We start from the raw sequence: 27,382 nt of genomic DNA, 5'->3' as shown, positions 1-27,382 counted from the left end.
TGACGTGCACCCCTGGTGAAATCGCTGATGACGTGGGAGGTGAGGCTAGGCAATATTGGAACCGCAGCACTCGCGAAAATTGGGCACGTGACTCTTTTGTCACGCCCACATGTTACACGAGTCGAATATTGAGGTAGCGCCCCAGCGTCCCACCGAGACCTGCCGTCGCTATAATGTCGCCCTTGCTGTGCCTTCGATGTGAGCCCTCTCAAAGGATGTAACGAATTGAAATACTACACGGCTGACTTGTTCGCTTCTTTCACATCTCTTTTGAACTACATTGCAACCAATATGCTAGCTGGGTTTTTCCATAAAGACTTAACCCTCGATGGAAGAGCTCCAGCCACTACAGTCTGGAACCGCGAAACCGCTCTTTCGCAGGTTCGAATCCTGCCTCGGGCATAGATGTGTGTGATGTCCTTAGGTTAGTTAGATTTAAGTAGCTCTAAGTTCTAGGGGACTGATGACCTCAGCAGCTAAGTCCCATAGTGCTCAGAGCCATTTGAACCATTTTTTGAAGAGCTCCACAAATTTGTGATGCCTAAAATCGTTGCTGTATCTGCACAGCGAGAACATTTTCTCGCAGTTACCATGACAGGTAGATTCTTAACCTTCGTGACAGAAATATGGGTCGTTGCGCTGCACTGTGGGACGTCCATCTACCTGAACAGTTACGAGTATATCTTGGGAGTTCTGCGCAGCGTTTCAACTGTTGATATTTATTATTACTGATCTTGAATAACGTAAGTTATCGAACTTGTACAAATATTACGCAATGGAGGTAACTTCGAGGTACATCTGTGTAAAAATATGGATTATGGTAGACGTTATCCTTAGAATTTGTGAGCGTATTTTTTTAAATTGCAAGTTTATCAACTTATGTACTCTCAAATAAACTCTTATTTTTTTTAGCTAATGAATCCTGCGCCAAATTTTATGGAAAGAAGAAGAGCATTGTCGCTCGTGGGCCGGTGGAGAGAGCGATGAATGTTTCATGTGTGCCTCCTCCAGCGAAAACACTAAATTGCGTGAACCGATGGGATAACAAGGCCAAGGGAAGGCTTGAAGCTGACTCTCCATTAATTATTCTTCTCTACAACAACTTTATGGGAGGAGTAATTCTATTACGTTTACTACACTACTGGCCATTAAAACTGCTACACCACGAAGATGACTGCTACAGACGCACCGGTGGCGACACCTACAACGTCCTGGCATGAGGAACGTTTCCAACCGAACTTCCAGTCATATGACGAAGCAAAGCTACATCTGTCTCTCTACTTAGGTTCTCTGTATCGGTTTTATGTTTCCTGAAAAAAATTAAAAGACCACAGTTTTTAGGTTCGTATACGTATGTTGTTTGCTATGCGGTATTCCTCACTCGATTCTAAGGAAACTATTCAGTACAGAATAAAGTTACACATCTTATGGCCTTATACCACAGCATGACAATCAAGTTTTTTTCTTTCCTATATTGCTTGTAGATATTGTGATACAGTAAAACACCGTGGGTATTTCGAAAAGTTTGCAGTGAAAAATGTAGTCAGTGGCCAGTTTAGCTCAGGTGCATTCTATGTCGGCATTCCCGTGTACAAAATGTAGCTAACATAGTGAAATTGATTTTAATGCTGTAAAGGTGCGCCATACCTCTTCGCCGTCTTGACTACATTGGTGATGCACTGTATCTATTGGACGTCATTCATGATGAGGTCAGCAACTACACGCTATTGCCATCTACTGTACTATGTCTTGTTACTTGTTGTATTACTCCGGTGATAACATTAGTGTTACACAGATACGCACCGCATAAGGTGAACTTCTATTTTATTTTATTTTTTGTAAGTGTCTTTTGGTTCTTGCCGGTTCAGCAACCTTAGTCGTGGAAAGACGATACGATAGCGTACTGAGGACGAGTATTGTTGCCAGTTATGATGTGAACGTAAAGACAACACAATATCCAGTCCCGGAGCGAATAAAACCTCCGACACGTCTGGGAGTAGAGCGTGGGCCCCTTCAGTTAACAATTGGCCTCCCCAATCGCGCAGATACCGAGGCAGACTGCGAGTTGTGTTTTCTGTATCACACATCGCATCCCCTCAGGGGGAACCGCGCCTACGAGAATAGAGGTGTGCGGCAGAGCGGTTAAAAAAAAAAAAAAAAAATAAAAAAAATAAAAAAAGAATACGTCGTACTGTTGAAAATAAACGTCCACCTTTTTCTACAAGTCCCTTGACTCTGCAAGCGCAGATACTTCGTAGACGGCGAAAAAGCAGCGCTGGAAGAAACGCCGCCTAACATCTGTCCTACAAAGTCTGCGTAAACTCTAGTAGTATTTCAGTTCCTGCAATCTCACATATATCAAGATTTCGGGTAGTGACATGGTGTTTTTCTTTTCTCACAGTAAATGTTCAAAAAATTTGTAGATAAGCCTTTTTCTTGCTTCTAGCACACATGAAAAAGGGCTATCAAGTCCGCATTTACCTAACTAACGTATCCATATTCTCTGTTCACAGGTGATACAACCAATTTCACACGCAATGCAGCCAGAATTGACACAGGTCCGACCCAATTGATGACACTATCTCACAGTCACATATCCGCTACTATAAATGAGTTTCACATTCGCTCCTTTTCAGTGGGTTTCTTTAAAAGAAAGTGCTCACCAAATTCTCCATAAATGATTACTGAATATGCCATGCGGATTATTCACAAAGGCCGAAAGTTCACACGCTCGTAACTTTCCATCAAACCAATCCAAAAACGCCAAAATTTCATCAGACTGTTTGTAACTAAATCAGCGCTAGTCACACCATTTATTAAATGTGAAGAACTCAATATTCCTTCATTTTACACATAATGAGAATCATCACATTTAACATGTCCTTCCGTGTTTGAAGTTGGCGAACAACTCTCCTGGTACTGCCTCACTCACACCATATCTAACTTGCTGTGTGCAGGAACTGCTTAATTCTCATAGGCTGATCAGTCTGACGGACCAGTCAGAATGATCCTTCGAGATCATTCTTCCGGCAAAATTCGCCTAAGCCAGACACTGTTCAGAAAGTAATTTATTTCATCCCAAAATGCAAATACTACCACAATGTTTAATAAAACAAAAAGAAATGAAATTAATCTTGAGAGTAATTTAGAAAACGATTGCACTTTAAACTGATATTTTAGGTGCATTCTTACAAAATCAATCACCCCTAGACATACGCCATCTGCAATGTGGGTCAGTTACATCTTTCCCGTGTTCCAATTATGTAATGTTGTACATATTATAACATTGAATTTTTTCGTAGGTCCCACATACACCCTCTCACTCATTCTCATTTATTCATACAACAACATAATAAACAGATACTAATTTTTTCAGAATTTTAATACTACGAAATGAAGAATAATTTGAGTTTAGAAAATAAAAATCCGAAATAATTGATTTGATGTATTGAGAACTCTGTGAATGATTGCAAATGGTAATTACAGACAAACTTTAATCGTTCCTAGCTGAACTTTTCAAACTGTCGGTTTGGTGGGTTTTAGGTAATTTTCTGAATATCCGAAACTACTATATGTACAGCTTTGGAATTTGGAGGAGATGTTCTTCTGAATAGCAAAAAATGGTATACCAGATTTGAAAATATCGGTTAATATTTAATTTGTTTAATTTAGATTCGTATGGGGGTATGAATATAGGGTCGTTCTAAGAGACACAAAAGCCCGTTCTCACGCTGGCTAGTAGCGACACATGTGCTATGAGTCGTGGCTAAGACACATGTTTTGCAGCCTCCTGTACATTCACCAGGCTCCTTGTCTAGGTATCTTACTGCAATATGTGTTATCCCGTAAGAACCTGCAATGTCACCGGTGCATCACAGTAATTTGACACTTGCACTATGTGCTCTGTGAAGCCAATACCTACGAGTATTTTCTAAATTAATTGCCCAGAAAAAAGACGAAATAATGTGAGATTAGTATATAAAGGATGGGTGCTACTCAGCAGCTATCGAAGATGTTGAGTCGCAGATATACAAAAGAAAAACACTGTCAGACAAAGCTTTGGGCCAAACAAGCCTTCATCATAATAGACAACTGTGGTGTGTGTACTGTAAGACCTTCCGTACACACGCCATCAGATTATTTCACTTGGCGCTCTAACGAAGCAGGAGAGTTTCAGCAAGATGTCTCGTGGTCTTATCGGGGTGTTTTTATCTTCTGCTATTAGGTCAGGCGATATAAATGCCACTTGCACACTTGGAGTAGCAGATTGACGGTGACCAACATTAAATGGAACTTGGTTAATTTTCACACACATTTATTGAAATAATAACAAGCAAAAAAATTACTTAACTTGGTTCTGAAATCTATTTACAATTGACAATCTGAAGTTCCTTTGGTATTGGTACGTTAACCTTATTCTCACATATATCTCTGATACTTGACAAAAGTGTCTATAGATTTATCTTCATGGCTATGTACAGGAATATGGTAATCGTATTAGGCGCAGACTGAAACTTGACTACAGACTGGTACAGACTAATGCAGACTGGTACAGACTAATGCAGACTGACTAATCAGAGGTCTGTACACTCATTATAATACCTCGCGAGTTCATGTATCACTGCACGAGTGAGATCTGCGAGGATAAAAAGTCCTACGTTAGCAGCAATCTAATTGGCTGCATTACATATTAAAACGCGGATCGGCGGGAGCAGAATTTGGTCCGTGTCTATGGCAGCGCCATCTCGTAGAGCGGAGACGGACGAGCGCTGTTGTGCTTAGCGGGGCGCGCTCTAGTGGGAAAGTTGTGTACGAGTTGACTACGCGGAGCTATGTACACAACAACAACATACACAGGAACACTCAGGCAAACGCGAATTACATACATACACGACCTCAGTCTCTGTTTGCCAATGCCAGACTCAGTCTGTTTGCATTTGCGTGAGTGTGCTGTGTCTATTCTGATGAAGTCCTGTTTGGCCCAAAGCTTTGATCTGCCACTCAGCATCCCCTCTATATGGTGTGTAGTAACTACCCCTTTCATAACATTGTTGTTATTCCATCCCGTACTTTCCCTTGTTTGAGGAGATAATGTAAAGTGTTTATCGAGTCGAGACGTGTATTTTCAAACATGTACTCGGTGACGGTGTGAGTAGCCGGTGTGTAACGGCCGTGGTGTCGCAGCTGGTGCTGGTGGTGGTGCTGCCCACGGTGTCGTTCGTGGTGGCGGCGGCGCTGGCGGCGGCCATGATGTACCAGCGCTGCGGCTGCGCGGGCTGGCTGCGCCGCAAGCTGGGCGAGGGCCGTCTGCGGCCCGTCTACAGCTGCCGCGGCGTCTACAAGGCAGTCAGCATCGACAGGTAGGCCAGCGCTGACCAGCTACTGCACGTAATACAGTGGTCAGCTCTGGTGGTAATACTACGTCGCTAGCATTTGTAGAATTAGAGAAAGCTTTTGGCAATGTTGACTGGAATACTCTCTTTCAAATTCGAAAGGTGGCAGGGGTAAAATACAAGGAGCGAAAGGCTATTTACAATTTGTACAGAAACCAGATGGCAGTTATAGGAGTCTAGGAGCATGAAAGGGAAGCAGTGGTAGGGAAGGGAGTGAGACAGGTTTGTAGCCTCTCCCCAGTGTTATTCGATCTGTATATTGAGCAAGCAGTAAAGGAAACGAAAGAAAAATTCGGAGTAGGTATTAAAATCCATGGAGATGAAATAAAAACTTTGCCGGCCGCGGTGGTCTCGCGGTTCTAGGCGCGCAGTCCGGAACCGTGTGACTGCTACGGTCGCAGGTTCGAATCCTGCCTCGGGCATGGATGTGTGTGATGTCCTTAGGTTAGTTAGGTTTAAGTAGTTCTAAGTTCTAGGGGACTGATGACCACAGCAGTTGAGTCCCATAGTGCTCAGAGCCATTTTTTTTTTTTTGAAATAAAAACTTTAAGGTTCGCCGATGACATTGTAATTCTGTCAGAGACAGCAAAGGACCTGGAAGAGCAATTGAGCGGAATGGACAGTGTCTTGAAAGGAGGATATAAGATGAACGTCAACAAAAGCAAAACGAGGATAATGGAATGTAGTCGAATTAAGTCGGGTGATGCTGAGGGAATTACATTTGGGGAGCAAAACAACTGATGATGGTCGAAGTAGAGAGGATATCAAATGTAGACTGGCAATGGCAAGGAAAACGTTTCTGAAGAAGAGAGATTTGTTAACATCGAGTATATATTTATGTGTCAGGAAGTCCTTTCTGAAAGTATTTCTATGGAGTGTAGCCATGTATGGAAGTGAAACATGGACGATAACTAGTTTGGACAAGAAGAGAATAGAAGATTTCGAAATGTGGTGCTACAGCAGAATGCTGCAGATTAGATGGGTAGATCACGTAACTAATGAAGAGGTATTGAATAGGACTGGGGAGAAGAGAAGTTTGTGGCACAACTGGACTAGAAGAAGGGACCGGTTGGTAGGACAAGTCCTGAGGCGTCAAGGGGTCACAAATTTAGCATTGTAGGGCAGCGTGGAGGGTAAAAATAGTAGAGGGAGACCAAGAGATGAATACACTAAGCAGACTCAGAAGGATGTAGGTTGCAGTAAGTAATGGGAGATGAAGGAGCTTGCACAGGATAGATTAGCATGGAGAGCTGCTTCAAACCAGTCTCAGGACTGAAGACCACAGCAACAACAGTTTGAATGAGACGCTTACTTCTAGAGCCATCACTTCCTCTAACGTGATTAGATGCTATCCCTGCAATACGATTTTGACTGGTATTTGAAACACCCACTGCGCACTTGATAATCTCTTCAGAAGACTCGGAAGGTTCTTTAATCGAGTATGGTACCCAAATTTCAGTGTTACGTGATGAAGTTGGGACACTCTAACAGGAGAAGAAAACGACGCACCAAGAAGGAAATATCCGAATGATGAGGATATCGGTAGATATGATGTACATGTACAGACTGCCAAATGATTACAACTTCAGAAGAAATGGATGAGTTATTCAAGAGAAAGAGCTTCACAAATTGAGAAAGTAAATAACGCGTTGGCCCATATCTGCCCATCATGAAGGCAGTTATTCGGCTTTCCATTGACTGATAGAGTTACTGGATGTCCTCTTGAGGGATATCGTGCCAATTTCTGTCCAATTTGTGAGTTAGATCGTCCAAATCCAGAGTTGGTTGGAGGGCCCAGCCCATAACACACGAAACATTCTATTTGGGGAGAGATCCGGTGACCTAGGCGATCATTGAGGCTCAGTTTTAAAGCGGAAATCGTGACTGGAGATAGCTGTCTGCTGTGGCCGAGCGGTTCTAGGCGCTTCAGTCTGGAAATGTGTGACTGCTACGGTCGCAGGTTCGAATCCTACCTCAGGAATGGATGTGTGTGATGTTCTTGGGTTAGTTAGGTTTAAGTTCTAGGGGACTGATGACCTCAGATGATGAGTCCCATAGTGCTCAGAGCCATTTGAACCATTTTTTGACTGAAGGTAATTTTACTTCAGTCAGTGAGATTCCAGGCCGACGACATGTCTGGAGACGACTACGCAGTAGTGTGATACTGACGTGACTGTCACCCACTGAACGGTCTGACAGTCAATAGTCATGGTCTTTAGTGACATTCCCTTTCATAGTAGGTCCCCTCTGGTTGTCAGCACAGCGGCACGTCAGAGATATTTTACGTGCTATTTCGTTGCCCTTTATTATGAACCACCCTGGGCTTACACGTCATCAAAATAATCCCCCCCCCCCCCCCCCACACACACATGGAGACAGTTTCTACTACTCTTGGTACTGGCCGAATCCTAACCCTTCTCCAGGCAGTTGGCCTGATTGTAGTCCAATTGAGGATCTTTGGAGCATCCTCGGCCTGGCCCTCCAACCAGCTTGGAACTGTGACGACCTGACGTGCCAATCGGACAGAATCTGGCAGTATATCCCTCAGAAGGACATCCAACGAATGTGTCAGCCAATTCCAAGCCGAATAGCTGCTTGCTTAAGGGCCAGAGATGGAACAACGCACTACTGACTTCCTCAATATATGAAGCTCTTCCTCTTGAATAAATAATCCTAGTTCTCTGACATTGCGATCCTTTGTCTGTAAATGTACATCACCTTTACCCATTTCCATCGCATTTGGATAACACCTTCCTGGAGAATTTTTTTTTCTTTTGTTGTTAAAATTAGCATCTAATTTACCTACTGACGCTTCGTTAGGCACTAGTCCAGGAAGGTAATTACATGGTGATTATTGTTATGTTTTCCATATTAAGAAACTTATTAGATGTGAAGGTAGAGGTAAAGTACGTGGTGAAAGCCTCTGACAGTGCGACTGCCCTAATTGAATGTACTGCAGAGGTTCTCCACCGGAGCACCATGAGCGGGGGGGGGGGGGGGGGGGGGGGGGGAAGGGGTGGTGGCGACCGCATTGCCCTGGCTATGTTTCATCCACGGGAAAGTAAGCTGGTACTCATGTGATAACAGGATGGGCGTACTTCTGGCCGTCCCGCAGAGATTCCTCGCTGTAATTGAATCTGGGACCTCCAGGGCTGGAGTCAAGTGCTCTATCCACTGGGCTACCATAGCCACATAAATTATATTTATTAACTGTACGCTTAGCACTTGAATGCAGCACATAGAGCGAAGTGTTAGATGTGTCAGCTGTAGAATGTCATTAGTTTACAGCTCAGTATATTTGTTCTCGCGTATTGTATTTATACTGAACCACAGATACACTAACTGCAATTACCCTTTTAAAAAGAACTTGTTCTGAAACTGTCGTCGTATTTCTGTTACATGGCAATACTGCGAATATTGCATTAATAGTTATTTCAGGATCACTTTCTTTGGTGCTAGTCATCGCTCTGAGAGAAACAGAAGATTACCAGTTTGACTGTTACTGGAGCACTTTAGTGTCTGTAGTCTCCAGGTTCTTCGTGGTCAACTGACACCAAAGTGACAGTTGGTTGAATTCCTTAATTTCTTTACTGGCTTCGACTGTCCCCGGCAATCAGTTTCATGCTCCAAAACTGTCCTGAATGACTTTATATCTCAAGTCAAGACGCCTTACATGAGGCCTAACAGCAAAATATCTCCTACTAGCGCTTGATTCTCTCCTATAGCTGAGTCTCTCTCTCTCTCTCTCTCTCTCTCTCTCTCTCTCACACACACACACACACACACACACACACACACACGCTCGTACCAAGAATGTTCCATTATAGAAGCATTCCATCGTTTACTAGCCACACACACACACACACACACACACACACACACACACACACACACACACACACACACACGCTCGTACCAAGAATGTTCCATTATAAAAGCATTCCATCATTTACTAGCGTTTTGTTTGGAGTTATCTCAGAATTTATTTTCCTGTTTGGTCATTGGGTCATAAATTGCCAGCTGCCCCCGACTGGCGTCTGCATTGTATTATTTTAGCCAATCATCAAGACCAATAAAACAATGGGTGTTTCTCTCATGTATCAGAACATGCGACAGCGCTTGAAAGCTCTACTGCAACTTTTTATATCACCTTGACATTTGGGGTTCCCTCCTACACAAGTATTGGAAGTGCGTGTTCCAGTGATTCATACTTCTAAATCCATAGATATTTCTCCATTTGCCAAAGCATATTAACGGAAAAAAGCTAAACTGTGTAATGTGCCATTTGCACAAAAGATTATTCTGATCGTTAAAACAAGTGTACTTACAGGGCTGTATGACAGCTATAGGTGAATGCTAATGTCCGTTCGCTCGAGGACACTGTTGTGCTACAGAAGTAGTTAAGAAGACACAAATGTCAGCTACATTTTAAAATACTTCATTTATCAAACATTTTATTTCCATTAGTGGACTGTCGGAGAGTTTTACAGGCGGATATTTCTCTCATTTGAGTGCCGAATTTATATTCAGCAAGGGAAAGTGGAGATCATATCTCCTTCTAGTATTTTGTATGTGAATACTACTACCACACTAAAGTTACTGTACGTAGTTGATACCATATTTAATGAGAAAGTAAGTATGCAGGGTAGGTTGTAGAGATAGTATTTCTAATCTTTTCAACAGATCCTTTGAAGATGAAATTGTGTGGAGGTCACTCATAATACTAATTATTTTGTTTTGTGCAACGGGTACTTCTTATGTTACGTGCTACGACTTAATTCTGTCTATAGGACACTGGTAAATGAAAAGTGCTAAATATCTTACGTTACTAATTTCTTTGTGCTCATGGACAGAGAGTATCTCTGTGGCAGAAATAGCATGTGTAATATACGGCCTTCATTGGTTTTATCAACAAAACAGACATGAAAATAGTACATTCATTATGAGTGAAAAAACACACGGCAATGCTCTGATATGCTATAATGTTTATTATTTTATGAAGCGCTTATCAGCTGTTACGCTACCGTCAGGTAGAAGGATAAATATGTGTGGTTGTGAAATTTTTGTCGAAGAAAGTGGAAGGAATTATTTCGGTAAAAATAAGATGTAAAACAATGTAGTTTATATGAGAATGTGACTTGAAGTAACTATATGACAAATTACAACAGTATAAACAAGTTCAAAAAATTGGTTCAAATGGCTCTGACTGCTGGGACTCAATTGCTGTGGTCATCAGTCCCCTACAACTCAGAACTACTTAAACCTTACTAACCTAAGTACATCACACACATCCATGCCCGAGGCAGGATTCGAACCTGCGACCGTAGCAGTCGCACGGTTCCGGACTGTGCGCCTAGGACCGCGAGACCACCGCGGCCGGCTAAACAAGTTCCACGTGGGTGACTGAAGAAGACAATCTTGGCTCAATCGAGTATGGTAAACTCCGGCAAATATTCCAGTGGAGTGTCTGAACAAGGTATTCTTGTCCTTGATAAGTCCAAAATAACAAACGAGCAAAATATTACAATGAGACTAAGCAGCTAATTGAAACAATTATAATAACTCAAAATAAAATTTTCATATGGTGAGTGAAGCTGCAGTATCCGATATTAAGAAAAATGGAGCCTGTCAGTAGGAGGGGTAGATTACAAAATCTACCAGACTAGATAATTAACAGTATCAGCAGTTGGAAGTGGCGAGTAAGGGAATTGTCTCTCATGATTCAGTTCTTAGCCTTGGGTAGTGAATGTAAGTTTATTACTTTCCGTTATTTTAAGGTAGTTTGCCTTCCACTCTTTGTGTACTTCTTGCTGCACCTTGTAATCGTGGTCATCATTAAGCGGCTGGTCTTCAAAAGCACAGTGCCCTTTTCTAAGTATCCTGTTATACGGCGTTTCTTTCCAGTGGGCGGTTATTGCCCTGCCAGACTGTTCGTAAAGTAATAAATATTGTAGAATATTAATACAGTGTCGTTTGTTTTTCATTTACAAGATATAAAATATCCTGCCAAGGAACAATGGAACAGTCAACTAATGCGCAGTCCATTCAACCCTCTTTGTTGTATTTGACAGTACAAAACAGTATGAGCTGATAATTTTTTCTCCACAGTTTAAAGCTATACCATACATATACTATCTAGCATGATGTCTTCTTTCCAATCTTCCTATGCCTCAAATGTGCAGGTAACGTACTATGTTAATGGAATTATTACATTACTGCATTTTTACACAGACGGAAAACAGAATACATTAAAAAATTTTCCTGGCTATTGATTGAAATGCTGAGAAAAATACACAATGTTAGGTATCAACAGGAGATGGCGTATTATTCATATTCCAACAAGGCGAAAAATACGTGTTTATAAAGAAATTTTGGTAGGTTTTGTCTTTGATGTCTGTTCTGATCATTTCAAAAGATTTGGTTCTCTTATTGTTCTCCCACTTTCTTGTGTCACTGCTATAATGTTTCTTACTCCCCAGTGTCTTCCATCCCCGGCCCTCTCCAACCCCCCCCCCCCCCCCCCACCCCACCCATCTACTCCCCAAATACACTCTTCGATGAAATTTGTGTCTCAGTTTACGGAGCAATATGATTTTCATGATGCGAACTATTATGCTTGTATAAGATTCTAACTTTCTATCATTTAATAATAACGAATTTTAAAATTGAAGAAATGTTTGACAATGTTCACTTCACAGTGCAACGGTTCGCTTTAATGATTCCAAAACGTTAAAACGCAATTAGAAATAAGATTAAAACTTTGTCTTTATTTTCTGGCTGCATGTTTCTTAAATGAGTTTCTCACAACTTGCGGTCAATGTGGATTGCAGGTCCTTCGTTCAGCTAACCTCTGAATATGATGTTTTCTGCTTTTAGAAAGAGGTCACTGGATTCATAATATTTTCTTTGTTTAAGTTCAAATGAAGAGATACAGGAATTTAGTTAGTTTCTCCACATTTTAATCACTGCTTTTAGATTCAGTAGTTACAATACAGCAATTCCATTGGATATGCACAAAAATACGCTACTTCTTAGTCGACTCACAACATCGCAGTCCCACCAAAAATGAACATAGGTCAATTAGCTATACATATACACTATTTGACAATATGATATAATTATGTTTGTGCATTTTTGATTTGCACTTTGTTATTTTAAAATTCGGCTATATATGAAACATAAACATAATAATTAATGATACAAGTTTTTCAAAAATCCTAAGGAATTTTGTTAAGTTTTTGAACATTATGATATTTCATTGGAAATAACTTTTGAATTACGTTGTTTGGATGAAAAACATCTCATTCACATTAGTAGACAAGCAGACAACTTGACTATATCTGAGTAGAGGCAAATAAAAATGAAAACCTATATTATGGAAGAAATGTTACTGGGCTGATTGGTGAATTTATTTTGTGTATTGTGTTGTATACAATCAAATAAAAGTGCGTCACTAACCAGTTTCATTATAAGGTATTGCAAACTATATCCTTTCATTTACAGGTGCGTCGTTCTCTGAGGAGTTTAAAGCCCCTTCTCTGTACAAATCATAGCAAAAATTTTAGCAACATCGTTTTGTGCTCTCTTGTTTTAGTAGTAGCAGCCGCATCACGCGGGTGTCCTTCCCGGCCTTACAGGAGCGCAGCATACTCTACGTAGAGAAGGAGATAGAGGTGAGTCGCTAGACTGGAGCTTACCAGATATTCGACAGGTACTTTTGTCATTTAGGAGGAGCACGTACTTTGTCACAACAGTCTGGCAAAACTTCATGATCGGCACTTATTGTCATTTTGTTACGGTAAATCCTGGCCTATATCGTGTTACATGAAGTAGGTACATCTTTCAGAGTATATTTTCCACAGTTTTTATTGAAGTGATATTGAAGTGATATGACGTTAGTCAGCTTACACGCTACATGTACATGATATGTTTGCTAGTATGGCTAAATACTGATGATTTACAGGTTATTAAACAGTACTCTGTTTTAATTTTTTTAAATCAAGATATTAGTCTATCTCCTAATGTATACTAGTGACAAACTCAATTGTTTTAGTCCAGAGTTGCTGAAACGAAAAGTTTATGTGAGAGTAGGAGATGTCCACAAGAAATGATAATAGGCTAGATTTCAAATTTCCTTTACTATCTGGGAGTTTAAGTTATTGTACAAATGAGAAAAGAATCTAGTGGCTGCTTGTAGGTTTACTTTATGAGCCACTGAGAACTGAGCAATGGTCATCGTTTCTTCATGTGTTTCATCGGTGACATCACAGTTATTGTCAAATTGTGCAGGATTATATGAGATTTTATCACAGAGTATAAATACCCTTCAAGATGCGCTTGCAAGGTGACTGTGACCGCTCACAGCCTATTGCTCACACTTCCAGGTCTTATGCAGTCATTAATTTCTTTCTAAGTGATGAGGTTCCCCAAAAAATTATCCATTCGTTAATAACTTATGGCATAAGTGCAAAATACGTTAAAGTGCTGATTTGTTTCCAAAAGCAGCAACTGCATGAACAGCAAAAGTTGATGAAATTAGTTGTTCCAACTGCTCAATAATCCGTTTCATTTAGTTCAAGATCTTATCAATATAAACACTCAAAAACTTGAAAAATGTTATTTACCGACTACCGTTCTTGAGAAACAATAAATTTGTGTTACTCTGTTTGCTGTATAGAGTTCAATATACTGATTTCCTCAAAACTGTCCTACATTTTCATTGAAATAGTTATTAGTTCCTTAGAAAATGGTGTTAATATAGTGTTTTATTGCTTTCTTTTCAACAGAATGGATCGTAATGTGTGGGTCGTCTATAAAAATTACTATCTCTGTTTACTGAATGTTAACTTGATGGTCATTCACATACAGGGTGCTCAAAAATTCAGTGACCAAACTAACAGTGGTGGTGACAGAGACAAAAACAAACATATTTCGTTAAGCAACTGCAAATTGTTGAAGTAATAATTCTGCAGGAAGTTATTGTGTGTGAGTGAGTGTAAAACGTTGTTCAATGTTTTTCATTGCTTCATTGTTCTGATCACTACTACGTCACAACGAAAGTTCATAATGAGCACCATTAACTTCAGTGCAGAGCTGCTATCGACGTACCAGGGAATCGCGTACTCTCTGCGAAATTGCATAGTGTGTTCTGTGTTTATGTGTCTGCTGCAAAAAATCTTGCTACCAGTTCTGCCACCGAGTCAGAACAGGTGGAATACAACATATCTGCTTTCATGTAGCCCCAGAGGTAGAACTCTAATGAGGTGAGGTCCGGAGACCTTGCAGATCAATGCACGGGTCATCTTCAACCGATCCAGTGACTGCCTAAAGTGCTGGTTTGCTAGTGCTAGGACGTATTCTGCGGAGTGCACTGGGGCCACATTATGCTGAAACCGCGTTCTTCTGATATCTAAAGTACCTCCACCACAATAGGCGGCAGGTGAACTTCCAAGAACACTGTGTATGTTGGTCAACTGAATCGAATAGGCAACATGTAAGGACGAAGTAATTAGTCGCCTACGATACCGGCCCACATGTATACTGCGAACGTCTCTGATGACCTTGCACACCAGTAATACGTAGATTTTTATCCGATCATAGGGTATTTTCGTTCCGTCGTTACAACTAAAAAAAGTCCCTGTCTTGTTTTTTCACCTGGCGCTTTTCGCTTTGTTGAGGTAAAACATCATCAGCATTGGCACAAAATAAACAGTTGCTCAAGGGCCAAATAAATATTGGAAAGTAGTATATAAAACAATTGAAAAAATTCCATGGAAAAGAGAAGAGCCAAACTTCACCCTCTCCTGGTCCAACATCCCCCCCCCTCACCCCCCACCCCCCTTCACAGTTCATTTCACTTCTTGTCCCTTACATTTTCCTCCAACTCACACTATTATACACTTACATCCACTCGTCATGGTTTCTCCCTCCCCCACCTAAAATGAAAAACACTCCTTCATTATTCCTTCAATAATCTTACACCGTATGTAAATACACAACAGTATAATTAAAGAGAATAACACACATACATTTAATTATAAAAATCAAAAAGCTATAGGTTAAAGATAGACTAGAGGCAACGTTGATTTCTCAACACTACAAAATACAATAAACACTTAAACGTATGTCCTTAGGTTAGTTAGGTTTAAGTAGTTCTAAGTTCAAGGGGACTGATGACCATAGATGTTAAGTCCAATAGTGCTCACAGCCATTTGAACCATTTTTGAACTTAAAAGTATAAAAAACAGTTAACAGCGTTGTGCCAAAAAGTGGCTCTGTAAAATGTAAGATATGAAAAGTTCTCCAGAGCAACGTAATATTAGACATGTATCAGTGTCTAGTGATGAAAGACACCGAAGATTTGCTAGCAGACGGAATTTACTGATATAAACGAGAAACCAGTAGACTCACCGTAAGTAAAAACCAACATAAAGCCTAGGCTTTCACGGCTGGCGTCTTCATTAGTTAATGAAACGTTGGCAACGAAACGTCAGCAAGAAGTAGTTTCACAGATCGACCATGCACTCTCAGCCCGGAAGATTGAACTAATAAAAATCAACATATTGTTAACGAGCTGGTTTTTGATATTGAAAATAAATCAACTTGTAATTATCTATAATTACGTACCACTGACACTGCTCTACCTCATTAAAGCGAAACGCGTCTGATGGAAGAACACGAACGTTCTTGTAGCTGTAAGGTCGGAATGAAAATGTCCTCAAGAACCGTGAAGCAAGCACGGACAATATGGCCACACAAATGAAGGATTTCATCCGACAATACATGCGAATTGTGAAAACGTTAGACATAACGTCTTTCATCTGTTCCAGTCGAGTATTATCTACGCATGCTCAGTGCTCAATCAAGATGTGTTTCTGACACATGGTAGCTTTACAACAATATTTGATTTTGTAAATTATAGATTGCAGCGATCAGTCATCCTTTTTAAATTTTACTGTGGAGATCTAGATTTCGGCTAGTAGCTAGCCATTCTCAATGCACTAGTATGAATGGCTAGCTTCTAGCCGAAATCTAAATCTGCGCTATAAAATTTAAAAAGGACGACTGATCGCTGCAATCTATAATTTACAGGGCAATATAACAGTCACTGAGTGCAACAGATTTCTGAATGGAAGGTAACCTGATATTTGATTTTGTCTCCTGTGTCATCCCTGTTACTTCGGACACTGAAGTTTTGAAAACCCTGTGTTGTTGGCCTATAAGGAATAGGAGACTCAAAATTGCTGTGCAACTCCCTTAATGGTATCTTCCCTTACACTAAAATGTTAATGTGTATGTACACAAATGGTGGAGCCTGCCATCTACTACGGATACTAACATTAGCATTACTGTAGATGCCGCTTTAACGAACCGGTCTGTATAGCACAATAACGCCAAATCATGAAACTATTTTCGATCTAATATTATTGCAGATCACAATAAAATTAATAAGCAATATTTGACGAAAAGTACAACAAGCGCAAGATATGAAACTGTACACCACTGAAATAACAACATTGCTTTTAGTCACGTAGATTAAACAACACAGAGGAAGTATATCGCATACAAGTTTATAATGAACCGAAATTCAATCGTTTTTACATACACATAAGCACAAGCGTACAGAAAAGTACATTACGTCGTAAGGCGAGCTACACAATTCCTGTTAGAGGCTTGGGGTTATAGAGCGGTCTTGGTAGATAAAATTTTGATAAGGAACTCATGCAAAGTATTGTAGCGCTTGGGTGTAAAACAACTGTAAATAACGTACCTCTACACAGTCGCGCCGTGTACAAATGGCTCTAAGCACTATGAGACTTAACGTCTGAGGTCATCAGTCCCCTAGACTTACAACTACTTAAACCTAACTAACCTAAGGTTATCACACACATCCAGCCCGAGGCAGGATTCGAAGCCGCGACCGTAGCAGCAGCCCGGTTCCGGACTGAAGGGCCAAGAACCTCTCAGCCACAGCGGCTGGCTGGATCACTTTAAAATCGCGTCCTTCGTGGTAGAGAGCGGAGACCAGTCTCTCACCAATCTCAATAAGAACCCATGACATGGCAACGTTTCAAGTACTCCTCGTCGGATTCTCTTGTACGTAACGAAGGAGCTCCTCTTCAAAGTAGAGACTGCAGCGCGTCCGTGGAGTACCACAGTCACGCCACGTAGTTGCGACCGTACCAGTTCCTGACAGTCTGGTGAAATGGTGTGTGACTTCGTAATTGTTACATGGACTCACAACGGTGACATCTTCCCAGTTTGTGTGCGTTTCGTGATGCGAGAGATTCGGAAATATCCAATCTTGAAACTTATTTTACATCCAAACTTCACATTTCTGGACATGATTTCCTTATCAAAACTTCATATATTAAGCTCGGCCTACAATCGCTAGAAGTCTGTAATAACAATTGTGAAACAACGTGTATGATTTCGTAGAGAGGAAACTAAGGGCAACTGACGTACTTGAATAGCATAAACTAGTTCACGGAGTTACATTCGATATTGTACTTTATGTACAAACAGGCGGTAGTAGTAACAATTTCTTCAACAGTTTCTTGGATAGTTTTTTTAAGATTAGCGTTAATACGACGTACGTGAGCAGGTTTGCTTAGATGACTATTGGTATGTCTCTTCACATCTCATGTATCATCTCTGGAATGCTGTGGCACGGCTGATGGCTCAGTGCAGTCTCTTGGGTCCCTTTAGGTGATTCTTGTACTAGTCGGTGCGCGGAAGGCAGCTGCGAGACATGAACCGCTATGCGAAAGCAACACACTTCAGTCAGTGCGCGGAAATATGGATAAGCGGAACAGGGAATTTCGTGTTGCCGTTTTTATGAGGAAACGAGCACTTTATATCCAAATAACTTTCTTTTTTATGTGCATGCTTATGAAAGGTAAACAGAGACGCCAGGTGGTTGGGGCACGATTCCAGAAATGCATTACTGAGGATTACACTTCTAACATTAGTTGTTGTATGCCAAATGAGCTATAACTATCACCTTCGCAACCAGTACTTCAAGTCCTTAAGATGGGTAACATTAGAGAAAGTGCCTGTTTTAAACTTATTTACACCACTGTTGATTTGAAGTAGTTAGTCTTGAGAAGTCCTGATGTTCAGCCAGTAAACAGCATGTAACGCTGTAGTGCTTGCTTGACGGTGGCAGTACACGTGCAGAGAAATGCGAGACATACAGTCCGATGGACTTTTTTCCCTGGGACTACTTGAAACGCATGTGTAGTCGGAAGACGAATTAGTTGCAAGAATTATTGCAGTGATCACATTCGTGCAGGACATGACACACCCTGTTCCACTGATAACGGTTCTGCGATGTAGCTAATATTACTCATTTTGAATATTTATTGTAGCATAGATCATAGCAATAACTGATTGAAAAACATTTAACACAGCTTTATTATCAATCCCACTCAATGACGTCCTAGATACTCCGTGCCTACTCAGCTTGAAGTTTCAAAATTGTTTCTAGCTTTGCAAAGTACACTGAAACGCCAAAGAAACTGGTATAATAGGTATGCATATTCAAATACAGAGATATGCAAACAGGCGGAATACGGCGCTGCGGTCGGCAACGCCTCTATAAGACAACAAGCGTCTTGCACAGTTGTCAAATCGGTTACTGCTGATACAATTGCAGGTTATCAAGATTTAAGTGAGTTTGAATGAACTGTTGTAGTCGTCGCACGAGCGATGGGAGACAGCATCTCCGAGGGAGCGATGAAGTGAGGATTTTCCCGTAAGACCATTTCACGAGTGTACCATGAATATGACGAATCCGGTAAAACATCGAATCCCCGACATCGCTGCGGCCGGAGAAAGATCCCGCAATAACGGGTCCAACGACAACTGAAGAGAATCTTTAAACGTGACAGAAGAACAACCCTTTTTCAAATTGCTGCAGATTTCAATGCTGGGCCATCAGAAAGGGTCAGTGTGCGAACCATTCTACGAAAAATCACGGATATGGTCTTTCGGAGCTGATGACCCACTCGTGTACCCTTGATGACTGCACAACACAAAGCTTTGCGCCTCGCGTGGGCCCTTCAACACCGGGAATTGACTGTAGATGACTAGAAACATGTTGCCTTTTCGTACGAGTCTCGTTTCAAATTGTTCAAAAAATGGTTCAAATGGCTCTGAGCACTATGGGACTCAACTGCTGTGGTCATCGGTCCCTATAACTTAGAACTACTTAAACCTAACTAACCTAAGGACATCACACACATCCATGCCCAAGGCAGGATTCGAACCTGCGACAGTAGCAGTCGCACGGTTCCGGACTGCGCGCCTAGAACCGCGAGACCACCGCGGCCGGCTCAAATTGTTTCGAGTGGATGCTCGTCTACTGGTATGGGGAGAACGTCACGAATCCTAGGTCCCCACTTGTCAACAGGGGACTGATCAAACTAGTGGATGCTGTGTAATGGTATGGGGCGCGTAATTTGGGACAACTGATACGTCTAGATACGACTCTGACAGGTGATACGTACGTAAGGATCTTGTCTGAGCACTTGCATCCATTCATGTCCATTGCGCTTTCCGAAGGACTTGGGCAATTACACCAGGACAATGCGACACTTCACACGTCCAGAATTTCTACCGAATTGCTCCAGGAACGCTCTTCTCAGTTTAAACACTTCCGCTGGCCACCCAAATCCCCAGACATGAACATTATTGAGCATATCCGGGATGCCTTGCAACGTGCTGTTCAGCAGAGATCTCCATCCCTTCGTACTGTTTCGGATTTGTTGTGTACTTAGTTCCGCGTAGTCAGCGCGTACACAACTTTCACACTAGAGCGCGCCCCGCTAAGCACAACAGCGCAGGCTCACCACTCTTCCGTTTCCGCACTACGAGGTGGTGCTGCCTAAGAGACGGACCAAATTCTGCTTCCGCCGACCGGGTATTAATATGTAACGCAGCCAATGAGATTGCTGCTAATGTAGAACCTTTTCTCCTCGCGGATCACACTCGCGCAGTGGTACCTGAACGCGCGAGGTATTATAACGAGTGTACAGAGCTCCGATTAGTCAGTCTGTACCAGTCGGCATTAGTCTCTACCAGTCTATAGTCAAGTTTCAGTCTGCGCGTAATACGATTACCATATTCCTGTGCATAGCAATGAAGGAAAATGTATAGACACTTTGTCAAGTATTAGAGATATGTGAGAATAAGATTAACGTACCAAGAGCAAACGAACTTCAGATTGTCAATTGTGAACAGCATCCAGAATCAAGTTAAGTAATTTCTGTGCTGTTTATTATTTTAATAAATGTGTGTGAAAATTAGACAAGTTCTGTTTAAAGTTGGTCACCGTCAGTCTGCTACTCTAAGCGTGCAAGTGGCATTTCTATCATCTGACCTAACGGCAGAAGATAAACACGCCACGATAAGATCACGAGACATATTGCTGACACTCGCCTACTTCGTTAGAGCGACACGTCAAATAATGTGATGGTGTGAGTACTGAAGGTCTTACAGTACGCACACTACAGGATTTAAGGACAGCCCTGGGAGAGTCACGATGTCGATTCTCTCAGAAACCACTTCTGACATTAGTCGAGTACATGCCACGTCGTGTTGTGTTATTTCTGCGTGCTCGCTTGCTCCCTACACGATATTGGGCAGGTGTACAAGTTTCTTTGGCTCTTCAGTGTATATTTGTTGTTTTCTCTTGTCTCCGCCATTATATCTGTGAGGTGCAGCAGTAAATTCTTGAACAACGTGTATAGTTGCTAATGGGCTGAGTTAAGTAGAAAAATCATTTGTGTTTTTCCTTTAGTACAGTGTTAGCCTCAATTTGAATGTGCCTCACGTTGGACGCGGTGCCTGGTGTCTGTCCCGCAGGAGGCGAAGGCTCGCGGCGAGGTGGATACGTTCGAGGTGAGCTACGAGCGACTGCAGCTGGGCCGGCAGATCGGCAAGGGCGACTTCGGGCGCGTCTTCCTGGCGCGAGCCGAGGCAGTGGGAGGCGTCCCAGGCTGGCGCACGGTCGCTGTCAAGAAACTCAAGCGTGAGTACCAACCTGTCTCCTGTCTGGAGGACCATACACCACGTGCCTCCAGTCGAACATGTTCCGAGGTCAGACCAGCTGATGAGGGACCATGCACTTCAGTCGCACATCCACAGGCACTCAAAATGTCCTCAATATTGGAATGTGTATCTAGATTATCACCTGTCGGTCAGCTTCCCCGTTAATTCCAAGTTTCGCTGCAGTGACACTGAATACAACGTTCTCGGGCTTCTAGCTCCGTCAAGTGGTTAAAATGCTACAAGCTTGTGACCAGTACTGTTTGGCCATTGTCAGTGGATTAACAGCTGAAACGTCAGCTGACACGTCATTTTTTCATTAAAAAAATGATCCTAGGATACTGTTTTATATTTCTTTCTACACACCGGAGACACGCTCGACGGAGACGCGAGAAACTTGAACAATGTCAGAAACGTCCCAACACAATTGACAGTAACATCCGGTTCACTGAAGATGTAGCAAAGGCGATGCCTTGGCTTTCTTCGTCGTCCTCGTCTGCAGCAAACAAAACAAATGTCCTGTCCACAGCGTCTATAGATAACCTAAAACTGTATTCCACCTGAACAGGCGCTGAAGGCCCATAGGTACATACCGGTCGTGGTGTCATCCTCAGGTGTCAGTGGACGGGGATGTGGAGGGGCATGGGATCACCACACCGCTCTACCGGAAGTATGTCAGTTTATGAGATCGGAGTCGCTACTTCACAATCAAGTAGCTCCTCACAAGGGCTGAGTGGACCCCGGTTGGGCCGGCCGTTGTGGCCGTGTGGTTCTAGGGGCTTCACTCTGGAAACGCGTGACCGCTACGGCCGTAGGTTCGAATGCTGCCTCGGGCATGTATGTGTGTGATGTTCTTAGATTAGTTAGGTAGTTCTAAGTCCTAGGGGACTGATGACCACAGGTGTTAAGTCCCGTACTGCTCGGAGCTATTTGAATTTTTGACCCCGATTGCCAACAGCACTCAGCGAACCGGATGGTCACCCATCCACGTGCTAACCCATACCGACAGCACTTAGCTTCGGTGCTCTGACGGGAAGCAGTGTTACCGGTAACGCAAAGCCATTGGCCTAGGTTAGTCATTCCCATGCACAGTGTCAAACAGCGGCAGTCATTGCCGCTTGCACTGGTATCCTCGTCTGATCTGGACAAATCACTGCACACAGTAAATGTTCTGTTGTTTTTTCTCTTACGTTCACAATGAACATACTCGCACGATACACTTTGCGAAGTAATGGAAAACACTGACTCACCCCCTCAAAAACGTCTGCGAAAATCCTTACCTTTGTGTCGATATGGTAATTAAAAGTGATCTTGAGATTTTCATTAACACATAGTCATATCCTTCATCTTCTTTCACTTGTGAAATGCAATGACGGTCTACTTCACGGGTTTCTAATGGATATCTTTGATTCCTGTAATTTCTTTATGAGGGCAGCCTCTCCTCAATATTACGTATTATTATTATTATTATTATTATAATTATTTCTAACCCTTTCTAGTTTTTTTAATTTTAGTGTGAGACTGAAGTATAGTAATAATATCAGAAGAAACCTTGTGAAAGAATAAGGACAGTCATTCTAGCAGTGGTCCAAACGCATTTCCCTGAATGAATCATTCACTTTTCATCATAAACAATGTTATTTTGAAATTCCGTGGCATTTTAAAACTGTGTGCTGAGCCAGAAATCAAAAGCAGAACCTCTGTTGCCAAAAGAGAAATTCATTCTGGAAAGAATCTCAACAATATCTAAGCCATTTCTGTGCTATCCGCTACCTTAAAGGAATAACAGAACTGAACGGTTTATGGTGAAGCCTCTGTAAAGTTGGGAGAGAACCACAGAGGTACTGACAAGTAAAAATTTTATACATTTACATTTCAGCAGATAAATCAGTTTATCCTTTTATTTGTTATCAACTGCAAATACCGCGCTCAAGTAAAAATACACTCCTGGAAATGGAAAAAAGAACACATTGACACCGGTGTGTCAGACCCACCATACGTGCTCCGGACACTGCGAGAGGGCTGTACAATCAATGATCACACGCACTGACAGCGGTGTTGGCCGTCGAATGGCGCTAGCTGCGCAGCATTTGGGCACCGCCGCCGTCAGTGTCAGCCAGTTTGCCGTGGCATACGGAGCTCCATCGCAGTCTTTAACACTGGTAGCATGCCGCGACAGCGTGGACGTGAACCGTATGTGCAGTTGACGGACTTTGAGCGAGGGCGTATAGTGGGCATGCGGGAGGCCGGGTGGACGTACCGCCGAATTGCTCAACACGTGGGGCGTGAGGTCTCCACAGTACATCGATGTTGTCGCCAGTGGTCGGCGGAAGGTGCACGTGCCCGTCGACCTGGGACCGGACCGCAGCGACGCACGGATGCACGCCAAGACCGTAGGATCCTACGCAGTGCCGCAGGGTACCGCACCGCCACTTCCCAGCAAATTAGGGACACTGTTGCTCCTGGGGTATCGGCGAGGACCGAGGACCATTCGCAACCGTCTCCATGAAGCTGGGCTACGGTCCCGCACACCGTTAGGCCGTCTTCCGCTCACGCCCGCCTCCAGTGGTGTCGCGACAGGCGTGAATGGAGGGACGAATGGAGACGTGTCGTCTTCAGCGATGAGAGTCGCCTCTGCCTTGGTGCCAATGATGGTCGTATGCGTGTTTGGCGCCGTGCAGGTGAGCGCCACAATCAGGACTGCATACGACCGAGGCACACAGGGCCAACACCCGGCATCATGGTGTGGGGAGCGAACTCCTACACTGGCCGTACACCTCTGGTGACCGTCGAGGAGACACTGAATAGTGCACGGTACATCCAAACCGTCATCGGACCCATCGTTCTACCATTCCTAGACCGGCAAGGGAACTTGCTGTTCCAACAGGACAATGCACGTCCGCATGTATCCCGTGCCACCCAACGTGCTCTAGAAGGTGTAAGTCAACTACCCTGGCCAGCAAGATCTCCGGATCTGTCCCCCATTGAGCATGTTTGGGACTGGATGAAGCGTCGTCTCACGCGGTCTGCACGTCCAGCTCGAACGCTGGTCCAACTGTGGCGCCAGGTGGAAATGGCATGGCAAGCCGTTCCACAGGACTACATCCAGCATCTCTACGATCGTGTCCATGGGAGAATAGCAGCCTGCATTGCTGCGAAAGGTGGATATACACTGTACTAGTGCCGACATTGTGCATGCTCTGTTGCCTGTGTCTATGTGCCTGTGGTTCTGTCAGTGTGATCATGTGATGTATCTGACCCCAGGAATGTGTCAATAAAGTTTCCCCTTCCTGGGACAATGAATTCACAGTGTTCTTATTTCAATTTCCAGGAGTGTATTTTGTAAGCAATATTCATAATCAATACTAATTTAATGCCACACTGTCCACAGCCGTCATGAACCTCATGAAAGAAGTTAATTTCCCACTTTCGGAGTTTTCTATATCGGTTCTGTTTTGTTTTGTTTTGTATACTACGAATTATTGCAAGTGCCATGTCATGGAAAAATGTTTCACACACCGATTACTTGATGGGTCTTGTTAGATGAAGAGGAAACAAGGCCTTTGTTCCACGAGATTTACGCAGGACTGTCGTGTCAGTTGAAAGTATGAAGCTATTCCATGGATATCCAATGCTTATAGCCGACATTTTTTTATTCTAAAGGTACAGCTGAAACATTGTAGTCAATGCATGCTTGTAAGATCTACAAATGCATTGCCATCAATATGTGAAAGGCATCCGTTCCAATTACCTATTAATAATTCTTATTCTGAAACAGGAAAATGGAAAAGGTCATTGTCTTAAAAAGAGGAAATACTAAGGCCGATGTGCGCCATGGTATGTTTCATCTGAGAGACGAGACATATTTGTCAGTTGGAAAACGGAAAGAAGTTATAACGATATTTGGAATCCTTCCTGAATAGCACAGGGAACTGCGCAGTTAACTGTGCATCTCATACTACGCAAGGCGTCAGTGCTGAAAGATTTTACAGTTAATGTGGTTATTAGCTTACAAAATTTTTTAAATAAATCCAAAATGTTTGCTGTTGACTGTAATACTACTCATTGACCCTTTGGTTGCTGCAGCTGCTCATCCGGTGGCCGTGTCGAGCGCGCCCTTTAGGTCACCTGATCCATTTACCTGCGGTGTCAGCCGTGCACTGCTGTCTATGCCTGAGCCCTTCGCTCCCCCGACCTTGCCCTGTGCCAGGGCGCTCGCAGCTCTCTGGCATTCTGAGTGCGATTACCGACGTTACAAATAAACACAGTGTATCTAGATACTTACTTCGTAGCTTTGAATATGGAGATGAATTGCTCGGCAGATAAAATGAACACTGAGACCTGCCGATGATGCTGTCTCCTCATCAAAGGCTTCCTTACATTTGGAAGTAGTTTTTGCGAACAATGACAAGATTTCTGTATACGTCTGAGTCTTATCTGAAGTACTGATACTTAATTATCAGTTTTTGTACGTAACTTACGATGTAAAGGCTGGAGAATCCGTAACGATCAAACTTTTACGTTCGTCTGTACTAGCGCAATAATTCGCCGCACACAAATTTCCAGGGAAATAGTCTGGATGCCGAGACACAGTTTCGGAGCTAAAGACTATATTTTCGGGTCATTAACGAACAAATTACCCCCATGGACACTTCAAAAAGTCAATATTTCTGAATTCCTTTCATGCGTGACGCAATTGTTATCATACAGTAGAAATAAACCATGTTGTACAACTTAAGAATTCGAGAATGAAATACTAAACTCATCACACTATTTAATTAAACGTCAACTTTAATTCCTAAAGACATTTTGTGCGTCAGAAACGGGCGAGTGTGTGCATCTAACCATAGTCTAATGAAGTTAAATCTCCATAAATGAAAATGAATTGCTGCGCATTAGTCTCACTAAAATCAAACCATAGCTCAAAGAATTTGAATGATTCTTTGGTTGTTGCATTCGTAATTGTTACGTCAAGGTTTGTATAAAAGAAAAGTTTGGAAAAGTTGCCAAGAAAATGGGAAAATTCTACAAATATTGAAACAGCTTTTTTCTACAGGATTTTGATTATTTTCGTTATTCGCAACTGAAACAATCGAAACGAAAAATTCTTTTATTGTTTTGTTCATTATTGTCTTGGAATGGAAGCATCCCACGCGACCGCTACGGTCGCAGGTTCGAATCCTGCCTCGGGCATGGATGTGTGTGATGTCCTTAGGTTAGTTAGGTTTAAGTAATTCTAAGTTCTAGCGGACTGATGACCTCAGAAGTTAAGTCCCATAGTGCTCAGAGCCTTTGGAACCATTTGAAATTGAAGCATCCAGTCTGTGTTTGTCAGCACACTGCACCCATACTAGCATTGCAGTCGACAACACATTCCGCCTTGATCACTTTCTCGCCGTGTGAAGCATTTCCGTAGTGGTACAGGTAGTCAGCATCCACACATATCCCTTGTCGCACCACTTCATCGCCAGCACTGTGTCAGTTGACATAAATTCAACTTCTCCTCGTTTCGGTTTCTTCTGTAACTTCGCAAATCGCTTTTGTTGCTACGTACGGTACAGTATGCTGCTGTTCTATGGTTGTGAAGCCAGAGGAACGTGTCTTGACTTATATACCATCTGTCGACATGCAGAGTTTGTCCACGTTCACAGTACGGCTTCGTTGGTGTTGCCACTATAGCACCGGATTTTCCCAAACTACGGACTTCAATTTCTGTTGTTGTGCCTAGGTATGATATGAAACCCAACAAGTATCCAGTTTTATAGTTGTACAACACGAACGTCTCGAGTCCAAATCTACTTCGTTTCGAAGCATTGAATTGTTTAAAAGATAAGCGACATTTGAACAACAATAGGCTTTCATCGACACAGAGCTTATTGAACGGATTAAACGCACTGCGTAACGCCATACGAAATATATCAGTTATTTTCCTAATTTTA

The 27,382-nt window shown here is 42.5% G+C and overlaps 1 protein-coding gene across 1 annotated transcript in view; it reads left to right on the top strand.

The window, feature by feature from the left end:
• The window catches only part of LOC126355309 (uncharacterized), an 852,583-nt gene that overhangs the window by 732,042 nt on the left and 93,159 nt on the right, over positions 1 to 27,382 (top strand). The window contains exons 11-13 of the mRNA XM_050005601.1: positions 5,185 to 5,360; positions 12,988 to 13,066; positions 21,261 to 21,426. Coding sequence (XP_049861558.1) covers positions 5,185 to 5,360; positions 12,988 to 13,066; positions 21,261 to 21,426 — 421 coding nt within the window. The remainder of the gene's footprint in view (positions 1 to 5,184; positions 5,361 to 12,987; positions 13,067 to 21,260; positions 21,427 to 27,382) is intronic.

Source organism: Schistocerca gregaria, chromosome 3 (genome assembly GCF_023897955.1).
Source record: "Schistocerca gregaria isolate iqSchGreg1 chromosome 3, iqSchGreg1.2, whole genome shotgun sequence".
Taxonomy (NCBI): Eukaryota; Metazoa; Arthropoda; class Insecta; order Orthoptera; family Acrididae; genus Schistocerca; species Schistocerca gregaria.
The sequence above is the reverse complement of the archived record's forward strand: the minus strand, read 5'-3'. Positions and strand labels throughout refer to the sequence as shown.